Source organism: Salmo salar, chromosome 07, assembly GCF_965601325.2.
Source record: "Salmo salar chromosome 07, fSalSal1, whole genome shotgun sequence".
Classification (NCBI taxonomy): Eukaryota; Metazoa; Chordata; class Actinopteri; order Salmoniformes; family Salmonidae; genus Salmo; species Salmo salar.
In genome coordinates, this window is record NC_138297.1 from 67,105,001 (window position 1) to 67,129,755 (window position 24,755).

At 48.9% G+C, this 24,755-nt stretch overlaps 1 protein-coding gene across 3 annotated transcripts in view; it reads left to right on the top strand.

Moving 5' to 3' along the window:
- LOC106593594 (CCR4-NOT transcription complex subunit 2-like) overlaps positions 1-22,704 on the top strand; it is a 77,150-nt gene extending 54,446 nt beyond the window's left edge. For 2 of the 3 annotated variants that reach the window (XM_082977992.1, XM_082977993.1), the window contains exons 6-9: positions 799-878; positions 1,127-1,252; positions 3,812-3,936; positions 4,522-5,578. In XM_082977992.1, coding sequence (XP_082834118.1) covers positions 799-878; positions 1,127-1,252; positions 3,812-3,936; positions 4,522-5,556 — 1,366 coding nt within the window. In that variant the 3' untranslated portion in view covers positions 5,557-5,578. The other variant, XM_082977994.1, reaches the window with a different exon arrangement.
- The last annotated feature ends 2,051 nt before the right edge of the window (positions 22,705-24,755 follow it).

Here is a 24,755-nt window from a genome sequence, read left to right on the forward strand (position 1 = left end):
AGCAAACACCATTACCTGTTAGAAAACAGTTTGGAAGTCATCGCTCCCTCCTAATGTAACACGTTGGTCATTTAGCCAGAGGAGACTTCTGTCGGTTGTATTCCCCAGTCTCTATTGTAGGATTACAGCAACCAGTGCTGATCTGGGATCAGTGTAGCCTTTTCTATCATCATTATATGGCCATGGGGAACCTGATTCTAGATCAGCACCTTGAGACTGAGAATACAGTCCTTTACAGGTCTTCACTGTGCCCCGTCTGCAGTCAAAGGCAACAGTGGAAGCCTTCTATCCTTAGTAGTTTCTATGTCAAACTCTACCAGACACAGTGCTATTAAATGTCTGTTATTAGTCTAATCAATGACATGAAATTAGCCTTGAAACAGGGAGAAATTACCTTTAGCTTGGTACAGAGTCAGATCATGTGATGACTGTGGTGCTCTGTGATGACTGTGGTGCTCTGTGATGACTGACTGTGGTGCTCTGTGATGACTGACTGTGGTGCTCTATGATGACCATGTAGTGACTGGTGCTCTGTGATGACCCATTATTACTAGGCTACCTACCGTATGTCATTATGACTGCCTTAGGGTGTTATGGGGGTTTGGACTTTTTAGGTACTTTTCTATATTGCGTGGTCAAAGACTTAACAAATTGAAACAGGAATTAAAGTGAAATGGTGTGTGTTTCTCTCTCCATGCTTCAGTATGTCCATGTTTGTAATTTGCCCTGGATAAGGGCTTCTGCTGAATGAGTAAAATGTGAAATTGAATTCCGACTGAAATAGTGTCTCTGTTTCAGTATGTCGGGGTTTGGAATGAACCGGAATCCATCGTTCGGGATGAACAACTCGTTACCCAGCAACATCTTCAATGGAACAGGTGATGTTCAGGACATTGATTGGCTGTCTGATTGATACCCTTCTTCATTGATGACAGAAAGCCATCAATGAATTGTAGTAATTTGATCATTTTTTGTGGTTTGTTTCTGTAACTGACTAGAGGTTTGATATGAGGCTCTGGAACACCTTGTTTTATCTGTCAAGTGGGAGACGCTGAAATGCTTTTTAAATAGATTGGGAGGTGACTTGACTAACTGTTCTCTTGTCCTGTCTCTCTTCCTGCTGTAGACGGGAGTGAAAACGTGACGGGTCTGGACTTGTCAGACTTCCCAGCGTTAGCAGACCGGAGTCGGAGGGAAGGAGGTGGAAACCCCACTCCTCTCCTCAACCCACTGGCTGGGAGGGCTCCTTATGGTGAGACCCCCCACTCCTCTCCTCAACCCACTGGTTCTCTATGGTGAGACCCCCCCACTCCTCTCCTCAACCCACTGGTTCTCTATGGTGAGACCCCCCCACTCCTCTCCTCAACCCACTGGTTCTCTATGGTGAGACCCCCCACTCCTCTCCTCAACCCACTGGTTCTCTATGGTGAGACCCCCCACTCCTCTCCTCAACCCACTGGTTCTCTATGGTGAGACCCCCCACTCCTCTCCTCAACCCACTGGTTCTCTATGGTGAGACCCCCCACTCCTCTCCTCAACCCACTGGTTCTCTATGGTGAGACCCCCCCACTCCTCTCCTCAACCCACTGGTTCTCTATGGTGTGACCCCCCACTCCTCTCCTCAACCCACTGGTTCTCTATGGTGAGACCCCCCACTCCTCTCCTCAACCCACTGGTTCTCTATGGTGAGACCCCCCACTCCTCTCCTCAACCCAACGGTTCTCTATAGTGAGACCCCCCACTCCTCTCCTCAACCCACTGGTTCTCTATGGTGAGACCCCCCACTCCTCTCCTCAACCCACTGGTTCTCTATAGTGAGACCCCCCACTCCTCTCCTCAACCCACTGGTTCTCTATGGTGAGACCCCCCCACTCCTCTCCTCAACCCACTGGTTCTCTATGGTGTGACCCCCCACTCCTCTCCTCAACCCACTGGTTCTCTATGGTGAGACCCCCCACTCCTCTCCTCAACCCACTGGTTCTCTATAGTGAGACCCCCCACTCCTCTCCTCAACCCACTGGTTCTCTATGGTGAGACCCCCCACTCCTCTCCTCAACCCACTGGTTCTCTATGGTGTGACCCCCCACTCCTCTCCTCAACCCACTGGTTCTCTATGGTGTCACCCCCCACTCCTCTCCTCAACCCACTGGTTCTCTATGGTGAGACCCCCCACTCCTCTCCTCAACCCACTGGTTCTCTATGGTGAGACCCCCCCACTCCTCTCCTCAACCCACTGGTTCTCTATGGTGAGACCCCCCACTCCTCTCCTCAACCCACTGGTTCTCTATGGTGAGACCCCCCACTCCTCTCCTCAACCCACTGGTTCTCTATGGTGAGACCCCCCACTCCTCTCCTCAACCCACTGGTTCTCTATGGTGAGACCCCCCACTCCTCTCCTCAACCCACTGGTTCTCTATGGTGAGAACCCCCACTCCTCTCCTCAACCCACTGGTTCTCTATGGTGAGACCCCCCCACTCCTCTCCTCAACCCACTGGTTCTCTATGGTGAGACCCCCCACTCCTCTCCTCAACCCACTGGTTCTCTATGGTGTGACCCCCCACTCCTCTCCTCAACCCACTGGTTCTCTATGGTGAGACCCCCCACTCCTCTCCTCAACCCACTGGTTCTCTATGGTGAGACCCCCCACTCCTCTCCTCAACCCACTGGTTCTCTATGGTGAGACCCCCCACTCCTCTCCTCAACCCACTGGTTCTCTATGGTGAGACCCCCCCACTCCTCTCCTCAACCCACTGGTTCTCTATGGTGAGACCCCCCACTCCTCTCCTCAACCCACTGGTTCTCTATGGTGAGACCCCCCCCCACTCCTCTCCTCAACCCACTGGTTCTCTATGGTGAGACCCCCCACTCCTCTCCTCAACCCACTGGTTCTCTATGGTGAGACCCCCCCACTCCTCTCCTCAACCCACTGGTTCTCTATGGTGAGACCCCCCCCACTCCTCTCCTCAACCCACTGGTTCTCTATGGTGAGACCCCCCACTCCTCTCCTCAACCCACTGGTTCTCTATGGTGAGACCCCCCACTCCTCTCCTCAACCCACTGGTTCTCTATGGTGAGACCCCCCCACTCCTCTCCTCAACCCACTGGTTCTCTATGGTGAGACCCCCCCACTCCTCTCCTCAACCCACTGGTTCTCTATGGTGAGACCCCCCCACTCCTCTCCTCAACCCACTGGTTCTCTATGGTGAGACCCCCCCACTCCTCTCCTCAACCCACTGGTTCTCTATGGTGAGACCCCCCCACTCCTCTCCTCAACCCACTGGTTCTCTATGGTGAGACCCCCCACTCCTCTCCTCAACCCACTGGTTCTCTATGGTGAGACCCCCCACTCCTCTCCTCAACCCACTGGTTCTCTATGGTGAGACCCCCTCTCCTCAACCCACTGGTTCTCTATGGTGAGACCCCCTCTCCTCAACCCACTGGTTCTCTATGGTGAGACCCCCCTCTCCTCAACCCACTGGTTCTCTATGGTGAGACCCCCCACTCCTCTCCTCAACCCACTGGTTCTCTATGGTGAGACCCCCCACTCCTCTCCTCAACCCACTGGTTCTCTATGGTGAGACCCCCCACTCCTCTCCTCAACCCACTGGTTCTCTATGGTGAGACCCCCCACTCCTCTCCTCAACCCACTGGTTCTCTATGGTGAGAGTGTGTGTCCCAGTCTGTGAGAAAATAAAACATGTTTACCTTTGCTTCTGGGTTGCTGGGATGCGGTGATATTGATCGTTGTCTTCCAGAGCGATAAGATATTCTGTATTTACCTGAGCTACAGCCTGTCCTCCTGTACTGCAGTTGGAATGGTCACCAAACCCTCAAACGAACAGTCCCAAGACTTTTCCATCCATAACGAGGACTTCCCTGCACTGCCTGGTCCCAACTACAAGGACGCCACGTCGAACAACGACGACAGCAAAACGGTGAGTCGTACATCTCTAGGAGGAACTCAGTCCCCATCCATTTGGTGTTATTCCTACTGCGGGGAGTTGATCAGAGTTATGTGTGACTAATGTTGCTCAGCTCTGAGGCTTCGTCAATGTGTAGAGAGACCTGGAACTAAACTAGGACAAACTAAGTTATTATTGATTGATGTTGTAGTAGCAGGGGGTATGAGAGCTGTTGGGGAAATCAACACGGTTACTGTCTGAAACAGCCTCTCTAATGGAATGAGAGGGAGAAGGATGAGGGACTTGTGAACTGCTGTTTACTCTGGATATGGCTTCTGAAATCCATTGTAGGAGGGCTGTTTAATGAAGCCAGTGTTCGTTTCCCCTTTTCTCTTCTGAAGAAGTAGAGTTCTATTTATCCCACAGGAAGCAGTTCAGTTTAGTGAAGACCGCTCAGTAGTGGACTGTATCTTTAGTGTTCGGAGGAGAACAACCGCACAGGGAAAGATACTGGGACTCTAACAGGATTCTTCCTCCCTCTGTAGAATGTACTCTTTCACTATGCCTCTTCATCCCTCTCCAGAATCTAAACCCTTCTCTTCCTGTCCCTCTCTCCAGAATCTTCTTCTTCTCTTCCTGTCCCTTTCTCCAGAATCTAAACTCTTCTCTTCCTGTCCCTTTCTCCAGAATCTTCTTCTTCTCTTCCTGTCCCTTTCTCCAGAATCTTCTTCTCTTCCTGTCCCTTTCTCCAGAATCTTCTTCTTCTCTTCCTGTCCCTTTCTCCAGAATCTTCTTCTTCTCTTCCTGTCCCTTTCTCCAGAATCTTCTTCTCTTCCTGTCCCTTTCTCCAGAATCTTCTTCTTCTCTTCCTGTCCCTTTCTCCAGAATCTTCTTCTTCTCTTCCTGTCCCTCTCTCCAGAATCTTCTTCTCTTCCTGTCCCTTTCTCCAGAATCTTCTTCTCTTCCTGTCCCTTTCTCCAGAATCTTCTTCTCTTCCTGTCCCTTTCTCCAGAATCTTCTTCTCTTCCTGTCCCTCTCTCCAGAATCTTCTTCTTCTCTTCCCGTCCCTCTCTCCACAATCTACTCTTCTTCTCTTCCTGTCCCTTTCTCCAGAATCTACTCTTCTTCTCTTCCCGTCCCTTTCTCCAGAATCTACTCTTCTTCTCTTCCCGTCCCTCTCTCCAGAATCTTCTTCTTCTCTTCCTGTCCCTCTCTCCAGAATCTTCTTCTTCTCTTCCTGTCCCTTTCTCCAGAATCTTCTTCTCTTCCTGTCCCTTTCTCCAGAATCTTCTTCTTCTCTTCCTGTCCCTTTCTCCAGAATCTTCTTCTTCTCTTCCTGTCCCTTTCTCCAGAATCTTCTTCTTCTCTTCCTGTCCCTTTCTCCAGAATCTTCTTCTTCTCTTCCTGTCCCTTTCTCCAGAATCTTCTTCTTCTCTTCCTGTCCCTTTCTCCAGAATCTTCTTCTTCTCTTCCTGTCCCTTTCTCCAGAATCTTCTTCTCTTCCTGTCCCTTTCTCCAGAATCTTCTTCTCTTCCTGTCCCTTTCTCCAGAATCTTCTTCTCTTCCTGTCCCTTTCTCCAGAATCTTCTTCTTCTCTTCCCGTCCCTCTCTCCAGAAACTTCTTCTCTTCCCGTCCCTCTCTCCACAATCTAAACCCTTCTCTTTCTGTCACCTCTTTCAGAATCTAAACTCTTCAGGTAAGACTTCCAGCAGCACAGACGGGCCCAAGTTCCCCGGGGACAAGAGCTCAACAGCCCAGAACAACAACCAGTTGAAGAAAGGCATACAGGTGTTACCAGACGGTGAGACTCCATTCCTCTCTTTCTCTCTTTCTCTCTCTCTCTCTCTCTCTTGTTCTCGTACTCTTTCTCTCTCCTTCACTCCATCCAACCTTTCACCTGTCACAGGACCTCTAATGACTAGGGAGACCTGTGTAGTCGAGGACTAGGGAGACCTGTGTAGTCGATGACTAGGGAGACCTGTGTAGTCGATGACTAGGGAGACCTGTGTAGTCGATGACTAGGGAGACCTGTGTAGACCAATACGGATTACAGAGGAAGAACCAGCCGTGATCTGCCCAACGATGCCTCTATCAGACGGTCTCCATGCATTTTCTGCACGCTTTGACAACCACGTGGACCCGGGTGTGAGAGCCGTCACTGACCCAGCTCAATCTCTGAGGCCGACGTGAGAAGGGTCTTTAATCAGGTCCCACAAGGCCGCGGGCCCCGACGGTATTCCAGGGCCCATTCTCAGAGCATGCGAAGAACCGCTGGCAGGCATGTTCCCAGTCATTTTCAACCTCTCATTGTCCCAGTCTGTTAATCCCACATGTTTTAACATGACCACCATGATTCCTGTTCCTAACAACTCTAAGGCTTCATGCCACAATGACTACCAACCTGTAGCAGTCACTTCTGTAATCATGGAACGCTTTGATAGGCTGGTTATGACACACATTCACTCCAGCCCCCTAGACCCACCCCCAATTTGCATACCGCCCCAACAGATCCATAGATGACCCAATCTCAGTTGCTCTCCTCACTCCCCTCACCCACCTAGATAAGAGGGATACCAATGTGAAAATGCTGTTCATTGACTACAGCTCAGCGTTCAACATCATAGTCCCTTTCAAGCTCGTCACCAAGTTTAGGATTCTGGGTCTGAACACCTCCCCCTGCAACTGGATCTTGGACTTTCTGACGGGGCAACCCCAGGTGGGGAGGGTAGGCAGCATCACCTCCGCCACGCTGACCCTTAACACAGGGGCCCCACAGGGGTGTGTGCTTAGTCCCCTCCTGTACTCCCTGTTATTCCACTATTAAGTTAGCTGCCGACGTGACGGTGGTAGGCCTGATCACCGGCGACGATGAGTCAGCCTACAGTAATCTGACAGTGTAGTGCTGGAGCAACAACCTCTCCCTCAACAGCAACAAGACCAAGGAGCTGATCGTGAACTACGGGGGGAGCATGCCCCTCCACATCGATGGGGCGCCAGTGGAGCGTGTAGACGGCTTCAATTCCACGGTGTCTAAATCACTAAAGACTTAAAATGGTCCAAACATGCACTCATTCGTTAACAAGACGTGGCAGTGCCCCCCCCCCCAGGAGGTTGTAAAAGTTTGTCATGGGCCCTCCTATCGTCAAGAGGATATACAGCAGTACCATTGAGAGCATATTGACTGGCTGCATCACTGCTTGGTATGGTGATAGCACCGCCCTGGATCGCATGGCGCTACAGAGGTTTGTGCGGACAGCCCAGTACATCACTGCTTGGTATGGCGATAGCACCGCCCTGGATCGCATGGCGCTACAGAGGTTTGTGCGGACAGCCCAGTACATCACTGCTTGGTATGGCGATAGCACCGCCCTGGATCGCATGGCGCTACAGAGGTTTGTGCTGACAGCCCAGTACATCACTGCTTGGTATGGCGATAGCACCGCCCTGGATCGCATGGCGCTACAGAGGTTTGTGCTGACAGCCCAGTACATCACTGCTTGGTATGGCGATAGCACCGCCCTGGATCGCATGGCGCTACAGAGGTTTGTGCTGACAGCCCAGTACATCACTGCTTGGTATGGCGATAGCACCGCCCTGGATCGCATGGCGCTACAGAGGTTTGTGCGGACAGCCCAGTACATCACTGCTTGGTATGGCGATAGCACCGCCCTGGATCGCATGGCGCTACAGAGGTTTGTGCTGACAGCCCAGTACATCACTGCTTGGTATGGTGATAGCACCGCCCTGGATCGCATGGCACTACAGAGGTTTGTGCTGACAGCCCAGTACATCACTGGGGCCGAGCTACATGCCACTTTTTAAATATTTCCTCTATATAGTATGCTTTCTTACTTTGTATTTCCTATTTCTTGTGTATTTCATATTTCCTTTTCTTGTTTTTTTCTAGTAATGCGTTATTGATTACTGCATTGTGTTTAGAGCTACAGAAAGGCATTTGACTGTAGTTGTTCAGGTGACATTAAAACGTTTTAACTAAGACTTTTCCATGGTCATGTGGTCAGGAAAAATGTAACCTTTTTATCCGTATCATCAGCCGGGCACGAAGGTCAACGTTCAACACTAATTCCTGTAGTTAATAGACGGGGTCACACACACACACACACACGAGGGTCCCGTCCTCATTGGTCTTTCCTCTCCTCCCCCTCCAGGTCGCGTGACGAACATTCCCGGGGGCATGGTAACAGACCAGTTTGGGATGATTGGCTTGTTAACGTTCATCAGGGCAGCGGAGACAGACCCGGGCATGGTGCACCTAGCACTGGGCAGTGACCTGACAACACTAGGACTCAACCTCAACTCGCCAGAGTAAGTCTGGTCGTCTCTAGGACGTGTAGAAACCATCCCAACAGGACCGTGGAATAACTGATCCAGGAGCAGTGAAGGCTGATCCAGGAGCAGTGAAGGCTGATCCAGGAGCAGTGAAGGCTGATCCAGGAGCAGTGAAGGCTGCAGCCGTAGTTAGACTCTGACTTATGGAGTCAGACAGAGTGACGCTTCATTATCCATCAGTAGATACAGTATAATAAACTGTCTGATGGGCTGTGAGGAGTAGCTGCTGTCTGTCTGTCTGATGGGCTGTGAGGAGTAGCCGCTGTCTGTCTGTCTGATGTGCTGTGAGGGGTAGCTGCTGTCTGTCTGTCTGTGCTGTGAGGAGTAGCTGCTGTCTGTCTGTCTGATGTGCTGTGAGGAGTAGCTGCTGTCTGTCTGTCTGATGTGCTGTGAGGAGTAGCTGCTGTCTGTCTGTCTGATGTGCTGTGAGGAGTAGCTGCTGTCTGTCTGTCTGATGGGCTGTGAGGAGTAGCTGCTGTCTGTCTGTCTGTATGATGTGCTGTGAGGAGTAGCTGCTGTCTGTCTGATGTGCTGTGAGGAGTAGCTGCTGTCTTTCTGTCTGATGGGCTGTGAGGAGTAGCTGCTGTCTGTCTGTCTGTCGGTCTGATGGGCTGTGAGGAGTAGCTGCTGTCTGTTTGTCTGGGCTGTGAGGAGTAGCTGATCAGTTTGGCTGATCTCTACTATAGCAGTCCTTCTGAAGATAATAGAGACAGTTTGGCTGATCTCTACTATAGCAGTCCTTCTGAAGATAGTGACAGTTTGGCTGATCTCTACTATAGCAGTCCTTCTGAAGATAATAGAGACAGTTTGGCTGATCTCTACTGTAGCAGTCCTTCTGAAGATAATAGTGACAGTTTGGCTGATCTCTACTATAGCAGTCCTTCTGAAGATAATAGAGTGACAGTTTGGCTGATCTCTACTATAGCAGTCCTTCTGAAGATAATAGAGACAGTTTGGCTGATCTCTACTATAGCAGTCCTGAAGATAATAGAGACAGTTTGGCTGATCTCTACTATAGCAGTCCTTCTGAAGATAGTGACAGTTTGGCTGATCTCTACTATAGCAGTCCTTCTGAAGATAATAGAGTGACAGTTTGGCTGATCTCTACTATAGCAGTCCTTCTGAAGATAATAGAGTGACAGTTTGGCTGATCTCTACTATAGCAGTCCTTCTGAAGATAATAGAGCCAGTTTGGCTGATCTCTACTATAGCAGTCCTTCTGAAGATAATAGAGACAGTTTGGCTGATCTCTACTATAGCAGTCCTTCTGAAGATAATAGTGACAGTTTGGCTGATCTCTACTATAGCAGTCCTTCTGAAGATAATAGAGTGACAGTTTGGCTGATCTCTACTATAGCAGTCCTTCTGAAGATAATAGAGAGACAGTTTGGCTGATCTCTACTATAGCAGTCCTTCTGAAGATAATAGTGACAGTTTGGCTGATCTCTACTATAGCAGTCCTTCTGAAGATAATAGAGTGACAGTTTGGCTGATCTCTACTATAGCAGTCCTTCTGAAGATAATAGAGTGACAGTTTGGCTGATCTCTACTATAGCAGTCCTTCTGAAGATAATAGAGACAGTTTGGCTGATCTCTACTATAGCAGTCCTTCTGAAGATAATAGTGACAGTTTGGCTGATCTCTACTATAGCAGTCCTTCTGAAGATAATAGAGTGACAGTTTGGCTGATCTCTACTATAGCAGTCCTTCTGAAGATAATAGAGAGACAGTTTGGCTGATCTCTACTATAGCAGTCCTTCTGAAGATAATAGACAGTTTGGCTGATCTCTACTATAGCAGTCCTTCTGAAGATAATAGAGTGACAGTTTGGCTGATCTCTATTATAGCAGTCCTTCTGAAGATAATAGAGTGACAGTTTGGCTGATCTCTACTATAGCAGTCCTTCTGAAGATAATAGAGACAGTTTGGCTGATCTCTACTATAGCAGTCCTTCTGAAGATAATAGAGACAGTTTGGCTGATCTCTACTATAGCAGTCCTTCTGAAGATAATAGACAGTTTGGCTGATCTCTACTATAGCAGTCCTTCTGAAGATAATAGAGACAGTTTGGCTGATCTCTACTATAGCAGTCCTTCTGAAGATAATAGAGACAGTTTGGCTGATCTCTACTATAGCAGTCCTTCTGAAGATAATAGAGAGACAGTTTGGCTGATCTCTACTATAGCAGTCCTTCTGAAGATAATAGTGACAGTTTGGCTGATCTCTACTATAGCAGTCCTTCTGAAGATAATAGTGACAGTTTGGCTGATCTCTACTATAGCAGTCCTTCTGAAGATAATAGAGACAGTTTGGCTGATCTCTACTATAGCAGTCCTGAAGATAATAGAGTGACAGTTTGGCTGATCTCTACTATAGCAGTCCTTCTGAAGATAATACAGTGACAGTTTGGCTGATCTCTACTATAGCAGTCCTTCTGAAGATAATAGAGAGACAGTTTGGCTGATCTCTACTATAGCAGTCCTTCTGAAGATAGAGAGACAGTTTGGCTGATCTCTACTATAGCAGTCCTTCTGAAGATAATAGAGACAGTTTGGCTGATCTCTACTATAGCAGTCCTGAAGATAATAGAGCCAGTTTGGCTGATCTCTACTATAGCAGTCCTTCTGAAGATAATAGTGACAGTTTGGCTGATCTCTACTATAGCAGTCCTTCTGAAGATAATAGAGCCAGTTTGGCTGATCTCTACTGTAGCAGTCCTTCTGAAGATAATAGTGACAGTTTGGCTGATCTCTACTATAGCAGTCCTTCTGAAGATAATAGAGAGACAGTTTGGCTGATCTCTACTATAGCAGTCCTTCTGAAGATAATAGAGAGACAGTTTGGCTGATCTCTACTATAGCAGTCCTTCTGAAGATAATAGAGAGACAGTTTGGCTGATCTCTACTATAGCAGTCCTTCTGAAGATAATAGAGCCAGTTTGGCTGATCTCTACTATAGCAGTCCTTCTGAAGATAATAGAGAGACAGTTTGGCTGATCTCTACTATAACAGTCCTTCTGAAGATAATAGAGCCAGTTTGGCTGATCTCTACTATAGCAGTCCTTCTGAAGATAATAGTGACAGTTTGGCTGATCTCTACTATAGCAGTCCTTCTGAAGATAATAGTGACAGTTTGGCTGATCTCTACTATAGCAGTCCTGAAGATAATAGAGCCAGTTTGGCTGATCTCTACTATAGCAGTCCTTCTGAAGATAATAGTGACAGTTTGGCTGATCTCTACTATAGCAGTCCTTCTGAAGATAATAGAGAGACAGTTTGGCTGATTGAGTGTTCCAACTCAACACTCCTTTGAAGGAGAGTCTCTCCCCCAACTCAGACGGGTTATTACAGGAATGGGGGAGTAGAACGGGCTGTTACGGGAACGGGGAGTAGAACGGGCTGTTACGGGAACGGGGAGTAGAACGGGCTGTTACGGGAACGGGGAGTAGAACGGGCTGTTACGGGAACGGGGAGTAGAACGGGCTGTTACGGGAACGGGGAGTAGAACGGCTGTTACGGGAACGGGGAGTAGAACGGGCTGTTACGGGAACGGGGAGTAGAACGGGCTGTTACGGGAACGGGGAGTAGAACGGGCTGTTACGGGAACGGGGAGTGGAACGGGCTGTTACGGGAAACGGGGAGTGGAACGGGCTGTTACGGGAAACGGGGAGTGGAACGGGCTGTTACGGGAACGGGGAGTGGAACGGGCTGTTACGGGAACGGGGAGTGGAACGGGCTGTTACGGGGAGTGGAACGGGCTGTTACGGGGAGTGGAACGGGCTGTTACGGGGAGTGGAACGGGCTGTTACGGGGAGTGGAACGGGCTGTTACGGGGAGTGGAACGGGCTGTTACGGGGAGTGGAACGGGCTGTTACGGGGAGTGGAACGGGCTGTTACGGGGAGTGGAACGGCCTGTTACGGGGAGTGGAACGGGCTGTTACGGGGAGTGGAACGGGCTGTTACGGGGAGTGGAACGGGCTGTTACGGGGAGTGGAACGGGCTGTTACGGGGAGTGGAACGGGCTGTTACGGGGAGTGGAACGGGCTGTTACGGGGAGTGGAACGGGCTGTTACGGGGAGTGGAACGGGCTGTTACGGGGAGTGGAACGGGCTGTTACGGGGAGTGGAACGGGCTGTTACGGGGAGTGGAACGGGCTGTTACGGGAACGGGGAGTGGAACGGGCTGTTACGGGAACGGGGAGTGGAACGGGCTGTTACGGGGAGTGGAACGGGCTGTTACGGGGAGTGGAACGGGCTGTTACGGGGAGTGGAACGGGCTGTTACGGGGAGTGGAACGGGCTGTTACGGGAACGGGGCGAGGAGTGGCAGAAGTCTTTCACACATCTGTAAACCTCTCTTGGCATCTCCCTCCTCCAGTCATAAGAAGATGAGCAGTCTTTATTAACCAGTCATCCTGCTACATGTTCTGTTTCAGCCTGTCAGCCTGAGAGCAGTAGCAGACAGCTGTTCTGCTGTAGTCTCCTGAAAAACACTCGCTGGACAATAGGCTGCTGTTATGTCCAATTCTTTCATTTTAATCTAAAAATGAAAAGAATGACACGCCATTGTAACCTGTTAATAACATGGCAACACAATGATGTGACAGTATCAACATGACCACTTTCTTGTCCTTCAGAAACCTGTACCCCAAGTTTGCATCACCCTGGGCGTCAGCACCGTGTCGACCCCAGGACATCGGTACGTATCCTACCCAGCCAGAGTGCTCTGGAGGTGGGATAGATTCTGCCCATTTCCCCGTCTGGTTCTCTCTAACCACTTCTCTCTTTACTTCCAGACTTCCATGTTCCATCTGAGTATTTAACCAACATTCACATAAGGGACAAGGTATGTACCTCAGACACAGAATAAACACACCCAGGGTTGGGTTGCTGTTGGCCAACATGGCCACAACACACCACCATTCACCCTTAAGGCAGCCCCCCTCACCTCTCTGATTCAGAGGGGTTGGGTTAAATGAGGAAGCCCTCCTCACCTCTCTGATTCAGAGGGGTTGGGTTAAATGAGGAAGCCCTCCTCACCTCTCTGATTCAGAGGGGTTGGGTTAAATGAGGAAGCCCTCCTCACCTCTCTGATTCAGAGGGGTTGGGTTAAATGAGGAAGCCCTCCTCACCTCTCTGATTCAGAGGGGTTGGGTTAAATGAGGAAGCCCCCCTCACCTCTCTGATTCAGAGGGGTTGGGTTAAATGAGGAAGCCCTCCTCACCTCTCTGATTCAGAGGGGTTGGGTTAAATGAGGAAGCCCTCCTCACCTCTCTGATTCAGAGGGGTTGGGTTAAATGAGGAAGCCCCCCTCACCTCTCTGATTCAGAGGGGTTGGGTTAAATGAGGAAGCCCTCCTCACCTCTCTGATTCAGAGGGGTTGGGTTAAATGAGGAAGCCCTCCTCACCTCTCTGATTCAGAGGGGTTGGGTTAAATGAGGAAGCCCTCCTCACCTCTCTGATTCAGAGGGGTTGGGTTAAATGAGGAAGCCCTCCTCACCTCTCTGATTCAGAGGGGTTGGGTTAAATGAGGAAGCCCTGATTCAGAGGGGTTGGGTTAAATGAGGAAGCCCCCCCTCACCTCTCTGATTCAGAGGGGTTGGGTTAAATGAGGAAGCCCCCCCTCACCTCTCTGATTCAGAGGGGTTGGGTTAAATGAGGAAGCCCCCCTCACCTCTCTGATTCAGAGGGGTTGGGTTAAATGAGGAAGCCCCCCTCACCTCTCTGATTCAGAGGGGTTGGGTTAAATGAGGAAGCCCCCCTCACCTCTCTGATTCAGAGGGGTTGGGTTAAATGAGGAAGCCCTCCTCACCTCTCTGATTCAGAGGGGTTGGGTTAAATGAGGAAGCCCTCCTCACCTCTCTGATTCAGAGGGGTTGGGTTAAATGAGGAAGCCCTCCTCACCTCTCTGATTCAGAGGGGTTGGGTTAAATGAGGAAGCCCTCCTCACCTCTCTGATTCAGAGGGGTTGGGTTAAATGAGGAAGCCCTCCTCACCTCTCTGATTCAGAGGGGTTGGGTTAAATGAGGAAGACAGCTGACTAGGTTTCCCTCCAAGCAGACAGTCTCCTGAACACGGTCCATTCTGATCTAGCACCAAGTCACTGATACACCGGTCCATTCTGATCTAGCACCAAGTCACTGATACACCGGTCCATTCTGATCTAGCACCAAGTCACTGATACACCGGTCCATTCTGATCTAGCACCAAGTCACTGATACACCGGTCCATTCTGATCTAGCACCAAGTCACTGATACACCGGTCCATTCTGATCTAGCACCAAGTCACTGATACACCGGTCCATTCTGATCTAGCACCAAGTCACTGATACACCGGTCCATTCTGATCTAGCACCAAGTCACTGATACACCGGTCCATTCTGATCTAGCACCAAGTCACTGATACACCGGTCCATTCTGATCTAGCACCAAGTCACTGATACACCGGTCCATTCTGATCTAGCACCAAGTCACTGATACACCGGTCCATTCTGATCTAGCACCAAGTCACTGATACACCGGTCCATTCTGATCTAGCACCAAGTCACTGATACACCGGTCCATTCTGATCTAGCACCAAGTCACTGATACACCGGTCCACTCTGATCTAGCACCAAGTCACTGATACACCGGTCCACTCTGATCTAGCACCAAGTCACTGATACACCGGTCCATTCTGATCTAGCACCAAGTCACTGATACACCGGTCCATTCTGATCTAGCACCAAGTCACTGATACACCGGTCCATTCTGATCTAGCACCAAGTCACTGATACACCGGTCCATTCTGATCTAGCACCAAGTCACTGATACACCGGTCCATTCTGATCTAGCACCAAGTCACTGATACACCGGTCCATTCTGATCTAGCACCAAGTCACTGATACACCGGTCCATTCTGATCTAGCACCAAGTCACTGATACACCGGTCCATTCTAAACACATCGTTATCACACCTTCATCTAAGTTGTTCATTAAGGATGGTTAAAGTACTTTTTCTAACCAGCTCAATGTAACGTTGTTGTTTTGGCCCTCGTATTATTGGCCCCTCTGTTTGAGTGCACTAGCAACACCAAACAAGCATTGTTGTAACTGCTCTGTCCACTGAGAGTTGAATCATCTTTTTATCTAGCATGGTTGTGATAAGAACGGCACGGTTAGCTTCTGTTGATGGTGCCAGGTAGAGGAATAGATCAATAACCTGTTGCCTCTCCCCCTTTCTCTCCTCTCTCTCCCCCTTTCTCTCCTCTCTCCCCCTTTCTCTCCTCTCTCTCCCCCTTTCTCTCCTCTCTCTCCCCCTTTCTCTCCTCTCTCTCCCCCTTTCTCTCCTCTCTCTCCCCCTTTCTCTCCTCTCTCTCCCCCTTTCTCTCCTCTCTCTCCCCCTTTCTCTCCTCTCTCTCCCCCTTTCTCTCCTCTCTCTCCCCCTTTCTCTCCTCTCTCGCCCCCTTTCTCTCCTCTCTCGCCCCCTTTCTCTCCTCTCTCTCTCGCCCCCTTTCTCTCCTCTCTCTCTCGCCCCCTTTCTCTCCTCTCTCTCTCGCCCCCTTTCTCTCCTCTCTCTCTCGCCCCCTTTCTCTCCTCTCTCTCTCGCCCCCTTTCTCTCCTCTCTCTCTCGCCCCCTTTCTCTCCTCTCTCTCTCGCCCCCTTTCTCTCCTCCATCTCTCTCCCCCTTCCCCTCCTCTCCCTCTCCTCCTTCCAGCTTGCTGCAATCAAACTGTCTCGTTATGGAGAGGACCTGCTGTTCTATCTGTACTACATGAATGGAGGAGACCTCCTCCAGCTGCTGGCTGCAGTAGAGCTGTACGTATACAGACAGACACACTGTGTGAAGGATGCTCCTCAGCTGGGCTAGCTAGTGTCTGCTATGGTAACAGGCTTGGTGAGGTGTTTGTTTTACTCACCTTTTCTTGTCAACAAGCGCCCTCCTCTGGGTTTTAGTGGTACTGACATGTAACATGAAGCAGAAAATACCTCTGTGGTCAGACCCCTTCTGCCACCTCTATGTAGTCACTCCCCTTCTGCCACGTCTATGTAGTCTGGTCCCCCTTCTGCCACTTCTATGTAGTCAGTCCCCTTCTGCCACCTCTATGTAGTCTGGTCCCCCTTCTGCCACCTCTATGTAGTCACTCCCCTTCTGCCACCTCTATGTAGTCTGGTCCCCCTTCTGCCACCTCTATGTAGTCACTCCCCTTCTGCCACCTCTATGTAGTCTGGTCCCCCTTCTGCCACCTCTATGTAGTCACTCCCCTTCTGCCACCTCTATGTAGTCTGGTCCCCCTTCTGCCACCTCTATGTAGTCATACCCCTTCTGCCACCTCTATGTAGTCAGTCCCCTTCTGCCACCTCTATGTAGTCAGTCCCCTTCTGCCACCTCTATGTAGTCAGGCCCCCCTTCTGCCACCTCTATGTAGTCACTCCCCTTCTGCCACCTCTATGTAGTCTGGTCCCCCTTCTGCCACCTCTATGTAGTCACTCCCCTTCTGCCACCTCTATGTAGTCAGTCCCCTTCTGCCACCTCTATGTAGTCAGTCCCCTTCTGCCACCTCTATGTAGTCACTCCCCTTCTGCCACCTCTATGTAGTCTGGTCCCCCTTCTGCCACCTCTATGTAGTCACTCCCCTTCTGCCACCTCTATGTAGTCACTCCCCTTCTGCCACCTCTATGTAGTCACTCCCCTTCTGCCACCTCTATGTAGTCTGGTCCCCCTTCTGCCACCTCTATGTAGTCACTCCCCTTCTGCCACCTCTATGTAGTCTGGTCCCCCTTCTGCCACCTCTATGTAGTCACTCCCCTTCTGCCACCTCTATGTAGTCTGGTCCCCCTTCTGCCACCTCTATGTAGTCACTCCCCTTCTGCCACCTCTATGTAGTCTGGTCCCCCTTCTGCCACTTCTATGTAGTCACTCCCCTTCTGCCACTTCTATGTAGTCACTCCCCTTCTGCCACTTCTATGTAGTCAGTCCCCTTCTGCCACCTCTATGTAGTCACTCCCCTTCTGCCACCTCTATGTAGTCTGGTCCCCCTTCTGCCACCTCTATGTAGTCACTCCCCTTCTGCCACCTCTATGTATTCTGGTCCCCCTTCTGCCACCTCTATGTAGTCACTCCCCTTCTGCCACCTCTATGTAGTCAGGTCCCCTTCTGCCACCTCTATGTAGTCAGGTCCCCTTCTGCCACCTCTATGTAGTCAGGTCCCCTTCTGCCACCTCTATGTAGTCAGTCCCCTTCTGCCACCTCTATGTAGTCAGTCCCCTTCTGCCACCTCTATGTAGTCGGCCCCTTCTGCCACCTCTATGTAGTCAGGCCCCTTCTGCCACCTCTATGTAGTCAGGCCCCTTCTGCCACCTCTATGTAGTCACTCCCCTTCTGCCACCTCTATGTAGTCAGGCCCCTTCTGCCACCTCTATGTAGTCTGGTCCCCCTTCTGCCACCTCTATGTAGTCTGGTCCCCCTTCTGCCACCTCTATGTAGTCGGCCCCTTCTGCCACCTCTATGTAGTCGGCCCCTTCTGCCACCTCTATGTAGTCAGGCCCCCTTCTGCCACCTCTATGTAGTCAGGCCCCCCTTCTGCCACCTCTATGTAGTCAGGCCCCCCTTCTGCCACCTCTATGTAGTCAGGCCCCCCTTCTGCCACCTCTATGTAGTCACTCCCCTTCTGCCACCTCTATGTAGTCTTCTTGTCAACAAGCGCCCTCCTCTGGGTTTTAGTGGTACTGACATGTAACATGAAGCAGAAAATACCTCTGTAGTCAGACCCCTTCTGCCACCTCTATGTAGTCAGGCCCCCCTTCTGCCACCTCTATGTAGTCAGGCCCCCTTCTGCCACCTCTATGTAGTCAGGTCCTCTTCTGCCACCTCTATGTAGTCAGGTCCCCTTCTGCCACCTCTATGTAGTCAGGGCCCCCTTCTGCCACCTCTATGTAGTCAGGGCCCCCTTCTGCCACCTCTATGTAGTCAGGCCCCCCTTCTGCCACCTCTATGTAGTCAGGCCCCCCTTCTGCCACCTCTATGTAGTCAGGCCCCCCTTCTGCCACCTCTATGTAGTCAGGGCCCCCTTCTGCCACCTCTATGTAGTCAGGGCCCCCTTCTGCCACCTCTATGTAGTCAGGCCCCCCTTCTGCCACCTCTATGTAGTCAGGCCCCCCTTCTGCCACCTCTATGTAGTCACTCCCCTTCTGCCACCTCTATGTAGTCACTCCCCTTCTGCCACCTCTATGTAGTCACTCCCCTTCTGCCACCTCTATGTAGTCAGGCCCCCCTTCTGCCACCTCTATGTAGTCAGGCCCCCCTTCTGCCACCTCTATGTAGTCAGGTCCCCTTCTGCCACCTCTATGTAGTCATCCCCCTTCTGCCACCTCTATGTAGTCAGGCCCCCTTCTGCCACCTCTATGTAGTCAGGTCCCCCCTTTTGCCACCTCTATGTAGTCAGGTCCCCCCTTCTGCCACCTCTATGTAGTCAGGTCCCCCCTTCTGCCACCTCTATGTAGTCAGGTCCCCCCTTCTGCCACCTCTATGTAGTCAGGTCCCCCCTTCTGCCACCTCCTATGTAGTCAGGTCCCCTTCTGCCACCTCTATGTAGTCAGGTCCCCTTCTGCCACCTCTATGTAGTCAGGTCCCCCCTTCTGCCACCTCTATGTAGTCAGGTCCCCCCTTCTGCCACCTCTATGTAGTCACTCCCCTTCTGCCACCTCTATGTAGTCAGGTCCCCTTCTGCCACCTCTATGTAGTCAGGTCCCCTTCTGCCACCTCTATGTAGTCATCCCCCTTCTGCCACCTCTATGTAGTCAGGTCCCCCCTTCTGCCACCTCTATGTAGTCAGGTCCCCCCTTCTGCCACCTCTATGTAGTCAGGTCCCCCTTCTGCCACCTCTATGTAGTCAGGTCCCCTTCTGCCACCTCTACTTCTACTTAATGTAGTTTGTCCTTCAAGTCTTATAAGCAAATGTTACTACCGTATACAATGCTGTGCACTAACATTTGACCCTTAACCTGTATGACCTGTGACCTGTAACCTCAGCTTCAACCGGGACTGGCGGTACCACAAGGAGGAGCGGGTGTGGATCACGCGGGCGCCGGGCATGGAGCCCACTCTGAAGACCAACGCCTATGAGAGAGGCACCTACTACTTCTTTGATTGTCTTAACTGGAGGAAAGTAGCCAAGGTGAAGAACAAAGGCTTGAGGACTGTTACCGTAGTTACAATGCATTCAGAAAGTATTCAGACCTTGACTTTTTCCACATTTCTTTGTTACAGCCTTATTATAAAATGTATTCAATTGTTTTTTTCTACACACTCAACCCCATAATGAAAAGCAAAAACCGTTTAGAACTTTTTGCAAATGTATAATAAAAAATTAAAAAACTGAAATATAACATTTATATAAGTATTCAGACCCTTTACTCAGTACTTTGTTGAAGCACCTTTGGCAGCGACTACAGGCGTGAGTTTTCATGGGTAAGTTTGGCACACCTGTATTTCAGGAGTTTCTCCCATTCTTCTCGGGTTCTTGGCCACCTCCCTGACCAAGGCCCTTCTCCCCTGATTGGTCAGTTTGTCCTGGCAGACAGCTCTAGGAGGAGTCTAGGTGGTTCCAAACTTCTTCCATTTAACAATGATGGAGTCCACTGTGTTCTTGGGGACCTTCAATGCTGCAGACGTTTTCTGGTACCCTTCCCCAGATCTGTGCCTCGACACAATCCTGTCTTGGAGCTCTACAGACAATTCCTTAGATCTCATGGCTTGGTTTTTGCTCTGACATGCACTGTCAACTGTGGGACCTTTATATAGACCGGTATTTGCCTTTCCAGATCATGTCCCAAGTTGTAGAAATATCTCAAGGGTGATCAATGGAAATAGGATGCACTGGAGTTCAATTTCAAGTCTCATGGCAAAGGGTCTGAATACTAATGTAAATAAGGTATTTCAGTTATTTTATCTTTAATACATTTGAACAAAAAAATTAACCTGTTTTCGCTTTGTCATTATGGTGTATTGTGATGTCATTATGGGGTATTGTGATGTCATTATGGGGTATTGTGATGTCATTATGGGGTATTGTGTGTAGATTGATGAGAAAGAAAACAATGTCATCCATTTTAGAATAAGGCTGTAATGTAACAATGTGGAAAAAGGAAGGGGTCTGAATACTTTCTGAATGCGTTGTAGTTACAACTAGAAATCAGAAATACTGTTTTTTGGGGTTTCAAGGCAAGCTAACAACGGCTTTTCCAATTGCAAAAGTGTATGTGGTTTGGTATTTGAATAGATGTGCTTTGCCATGCAATTGTGGACATGTGTGTTTCCAGCATGGACCCTTGACATCTGGGATCATTCACTCCCAGAGGATTTGTAAACCTGCTGATTTCCCCCCATAGAAAGCTTCTATTGTTCTATCATATGTACAATTTTCTCCACAGGAGAAGCTGTTCTGTATTTACAATGCTGCTTCTGCTGAACACTGCCCTTATCCGCTGCTTCTGCTGAACACTGCCCTTATCCGCTGCTTCTGCTGAACACTGCCCTTATCCGCTGCTTCTGCTGAACACTGCCCTTATCCACTGCTTCTGCTGAACACTGCCCTTATCCACTGCTTCTGCTGAACACTGCCCTTATCCACTGCTTCTGCTGAACACTGCCCTTATCCACTGCTTCTGCTGAACACTGCCCTTATCCACTGCTTCTGCTGAACACTGCCCTTATCTGCTGCTTCTGCTGAACACTGCCCTTATCCGCTGCTTCTGCTGAACACTGCCCTTATCCGCTGCTTCTGCTGAACACTGCCCTTATCCACTGCTTCTGCTGAACACTGCCCTTATCCACTGCTGTCCCTAAAATCCTTGTTTCTCCCCTCCCTCTCTTTTCTAGGAGTTTCATCTGGAATACGAGAAGCTTGAAGAAAGACCCCACGTGCCATCCACCTTCAACTACAACCCAGCTCAGCAAGCCTTCTGAGAGACTTCCTTCCCCTCGTACCCAGTCCACCATGAGATCCTAGACCTGGTTACTCACAGCAGACAGACGGACAGACCTACAGACAGACAATGCCGGTGTGGCTGGCTCAGGCATCCTGCTTTTTATTCCTCGACGATCGACCATCTGGCAAATTGACTTTAGGCCAAATGGAGGGAAACCCGGCTACCATTTTGGCTCCGAGCAGGTCCTTCTTCCCCGAACTGAATGATGTGCCGCCCAATCAGACGCTGGTTTCTCCTTTTTAATCATTTTTTTTCTTTTCCTCTTTTTCCTGACCTTTTCTCTTTGTTTTGGTTGGTTGTCATTTTGAAAACATTCACAACTTTTTGTTTACACCTCATTCATTAGACCTCCCCATTGGTCACGGAGCACCATGACATCATAATGCACACACACACCCCCTCTGACAGTAACAGAACAAGGTTGATCTGTCATTATCCATCAGAAGTGTTGAAAGAACACGGTGACATGCAGATAATACCTCAACACAATGTTACTCCAGCAGAGTGGAAAACCCACTGACAGACTGACACAGACAAGAGGCCAGGAGAAAATGCAATGTTCATATTGTAGCTCTATTTCGTAATAAAAGAACACAAAAGATGTTTGTGGATTTGTTAATATGTGAAGACGAGACCCATAATCGTTCAGTTTGGACATATCATTAACTCTCAAACACACATTTTTTTTCTCCTGTTTATTCCCTCATTCGTTCCCTTTCCACCCACCATTTCTCTGCCCCTTTTCTGCCTACAAGAATGATCCACCAATCAGTGACAGACAACCTCCAGCTGTCCATATTCACTGAGCCTCATCCTCCTTCCAGGGATGAACAGGAGGAGAAGAACCAACTGAAGTCTTTGTTACCATTTTGTAATAAAAGGAGGGGGGGCTTACAGGCATCACAGATGAATAAAGAGATGTATGTTTGATGTGTATATATTATATATATGACATCTATTTTGGAGAAGATTAAAAAGTAAATAAAAACAGACTGTCGCCCGGCTGTACCTCGTTTTTAGGAGGTGAGCACGGAGCGGAGCGATACCGTACGACGTGGATAAAACAGGACTGTTCTGGGGACCATGCCTGTCAACAATAACACATAACCTGGATTAAAACCGTACTGGAGCCGGTGGATAGAGGAGCACAGTAACTGGTCAGGACAGGGGACCATGCCTCACGCCCTGAACACTTTCAATTCAACAACGAAGAACAACAACCATTACAAACAATCAAGGGCCAGATACATTCTCAGTCAGCCAATAAGAACACCCCTACCCATGTGATGCTAGTTTTGGAGGGATGCGATTGGAGAAAGATGAGGACTGAAGCACTTCACTTTGGCTGTTTTCAACAGCAGCATTTCATAGGAAAAGAAAAACCCAATAAAAATAATATGATGAAAAAACAGTATTGTATTTTCTGATCACGTTCTGGAAAAAAGCTGCTTCTCTTTAATAAAGTAGAAAGGCTTTCTCCTGTATGCTGCGCTGGGGGTTTGATTTCCGCTGCACTGTGTGTCTGTGGTGTCTGGCTCTGTGTGAGTCTGTCTGAGTGTGGCACTGTGTGAGTCTGTCTGTCTGGCACTGTGTGAGTCTGTCTGAGTGTGGCACTGTGTGAGTCTGTCTGTGTGTGTCTGGTGTGTCTGAAGCTGTGTGAGTCTGTCTGTGTGTGTCTGGTGTGTCTGAAGCTGTGTGAGTCTGTCTGTGTGTGTCTGGTGTGTCTGAAGCTGTGTGAGTCTGTCTGTGTGTGTCTGGTGTGTCTGAAGCTGTGTGAGTCTGTCTGTTTGTCTGGCGCTGTGTCTGTCTGGCTCTGAGTTTATGGTCTCAATTGAATTACCAGAAATATTCTTTGATTTCTTCTTTTGATTCTCTGCATCTTTTTCACATACTAACTCAGTACATGTGGCTTACCCATCCATGCGAGTAGTAATGATTTGATAATTGCTCACACATAGCTGGTCTTTATGACAATGTATAGATCCACTGCATGAAACCATCCACTAAAGGGAAACCTTGTGAAGAGATGTGTAAATGAAGTATTATTAGTTGTGGTATGTGGCGCCACCTTGTGGTCAACATGTGATTTAGCGGCAGAAAAATCACACCTTTCCTTAGTGCAGTAAAGTAGCAAAACTCTGTCAGGTTTTTCCAGAAATCTTGGTTGGAGGATTCTGGATCGCCTGTTTTGTTTCTGGAATCTTCCAGCCTGGATATCTAGAAAACCTGGAAATGTTGGGAAAGTTGACAGAATTTAGAAACTCTACTCACCAATCAATATATGGTATACTCTCAGAATCAACACAGCTGGTTAATACTCACCAGTCAATATATGGTATACTCTCAGAATCAACACAGCTGGTTAATACTCACCAGTCAATATATGGTATACTCTCAGAATCAATACAGCTGGTTAATACTCACCAGTCAATATATGGTATACTCTCAGAATCAACACAGCTGGTTAATACTCACCAGTCAATATATGGTATACTCTCAGAATCAATACAGCTGGTTAATACTCACCAGTCAATATATGGTATACTCTCAGAATCAATACAGCTGGTTAATACTCACCAGTCAATATATGGTATACTCTCAGAATCAATACAGCTGCTTAATACTCACCAGTCAATATATGGTATACTCTCAGAATCAATACAGCTGGTTAATACTCACCAGTCAATATATGGTATACTCTCAGAATCAATACAGCTGGTTAATACTCACCAGTCAATATATGGTATACTCTCAGAATCAACACAGCTGGTTAATACTCACCAGTCAATATATGGTATACTCTCAGAATCAATACAGCTGCTTAATACTCACCAGTCAATATATGGTATACTCTCAGAATCAATACAGCTGCTTAATACTCACCAGTCAATATATGGTATACTCTCAGAATCAATACAGCTGGTTAATACTCACCAGTCAATATATGGTATACTCTCAGAATCAACACAGCTGGTTAATACTCACCAGTCAATATATGGTATACTCTCAGAATCAACACAGCTGGTTAATACTCACCAGCCAATATATGGTATACTCTCAGAATCAACACAGCTGGTTAATACTCACCAGTCAATATATGGTATACTCTCAGAATCAATACAGCTGCTTAATACTCACCAGTCAATATATGGTATACTCTCAGAATCAACACAGCTGGTTAATACTCACCAGTCAATATATGGTATACTCTCAGAATCAATACAGCTAGTTAATACTCACCAGTCAATATATGGTATACTCTCAGAATCAATACAGCTGGGCTCCGAGGACACAACCTAACCTGAGGAAATGAACTTCTGTAACAGTATGGAAGCTGCAAAGAATTCTACCAATACCAAAAAAAAAGACAAAATAATTAAAGCCAAGGAGACGATCTCTTGGGTTCATGGAGCCAAACCCATTCCTTTCCAAAAGGTAAATCACCAGGAAATGCAGTCAGGCTGAGCTGAAACTAAATGGGTTGGAATCGTTGGATTTTACAGAGAGCAAAGACCATAAACATTCCCCAGAACCT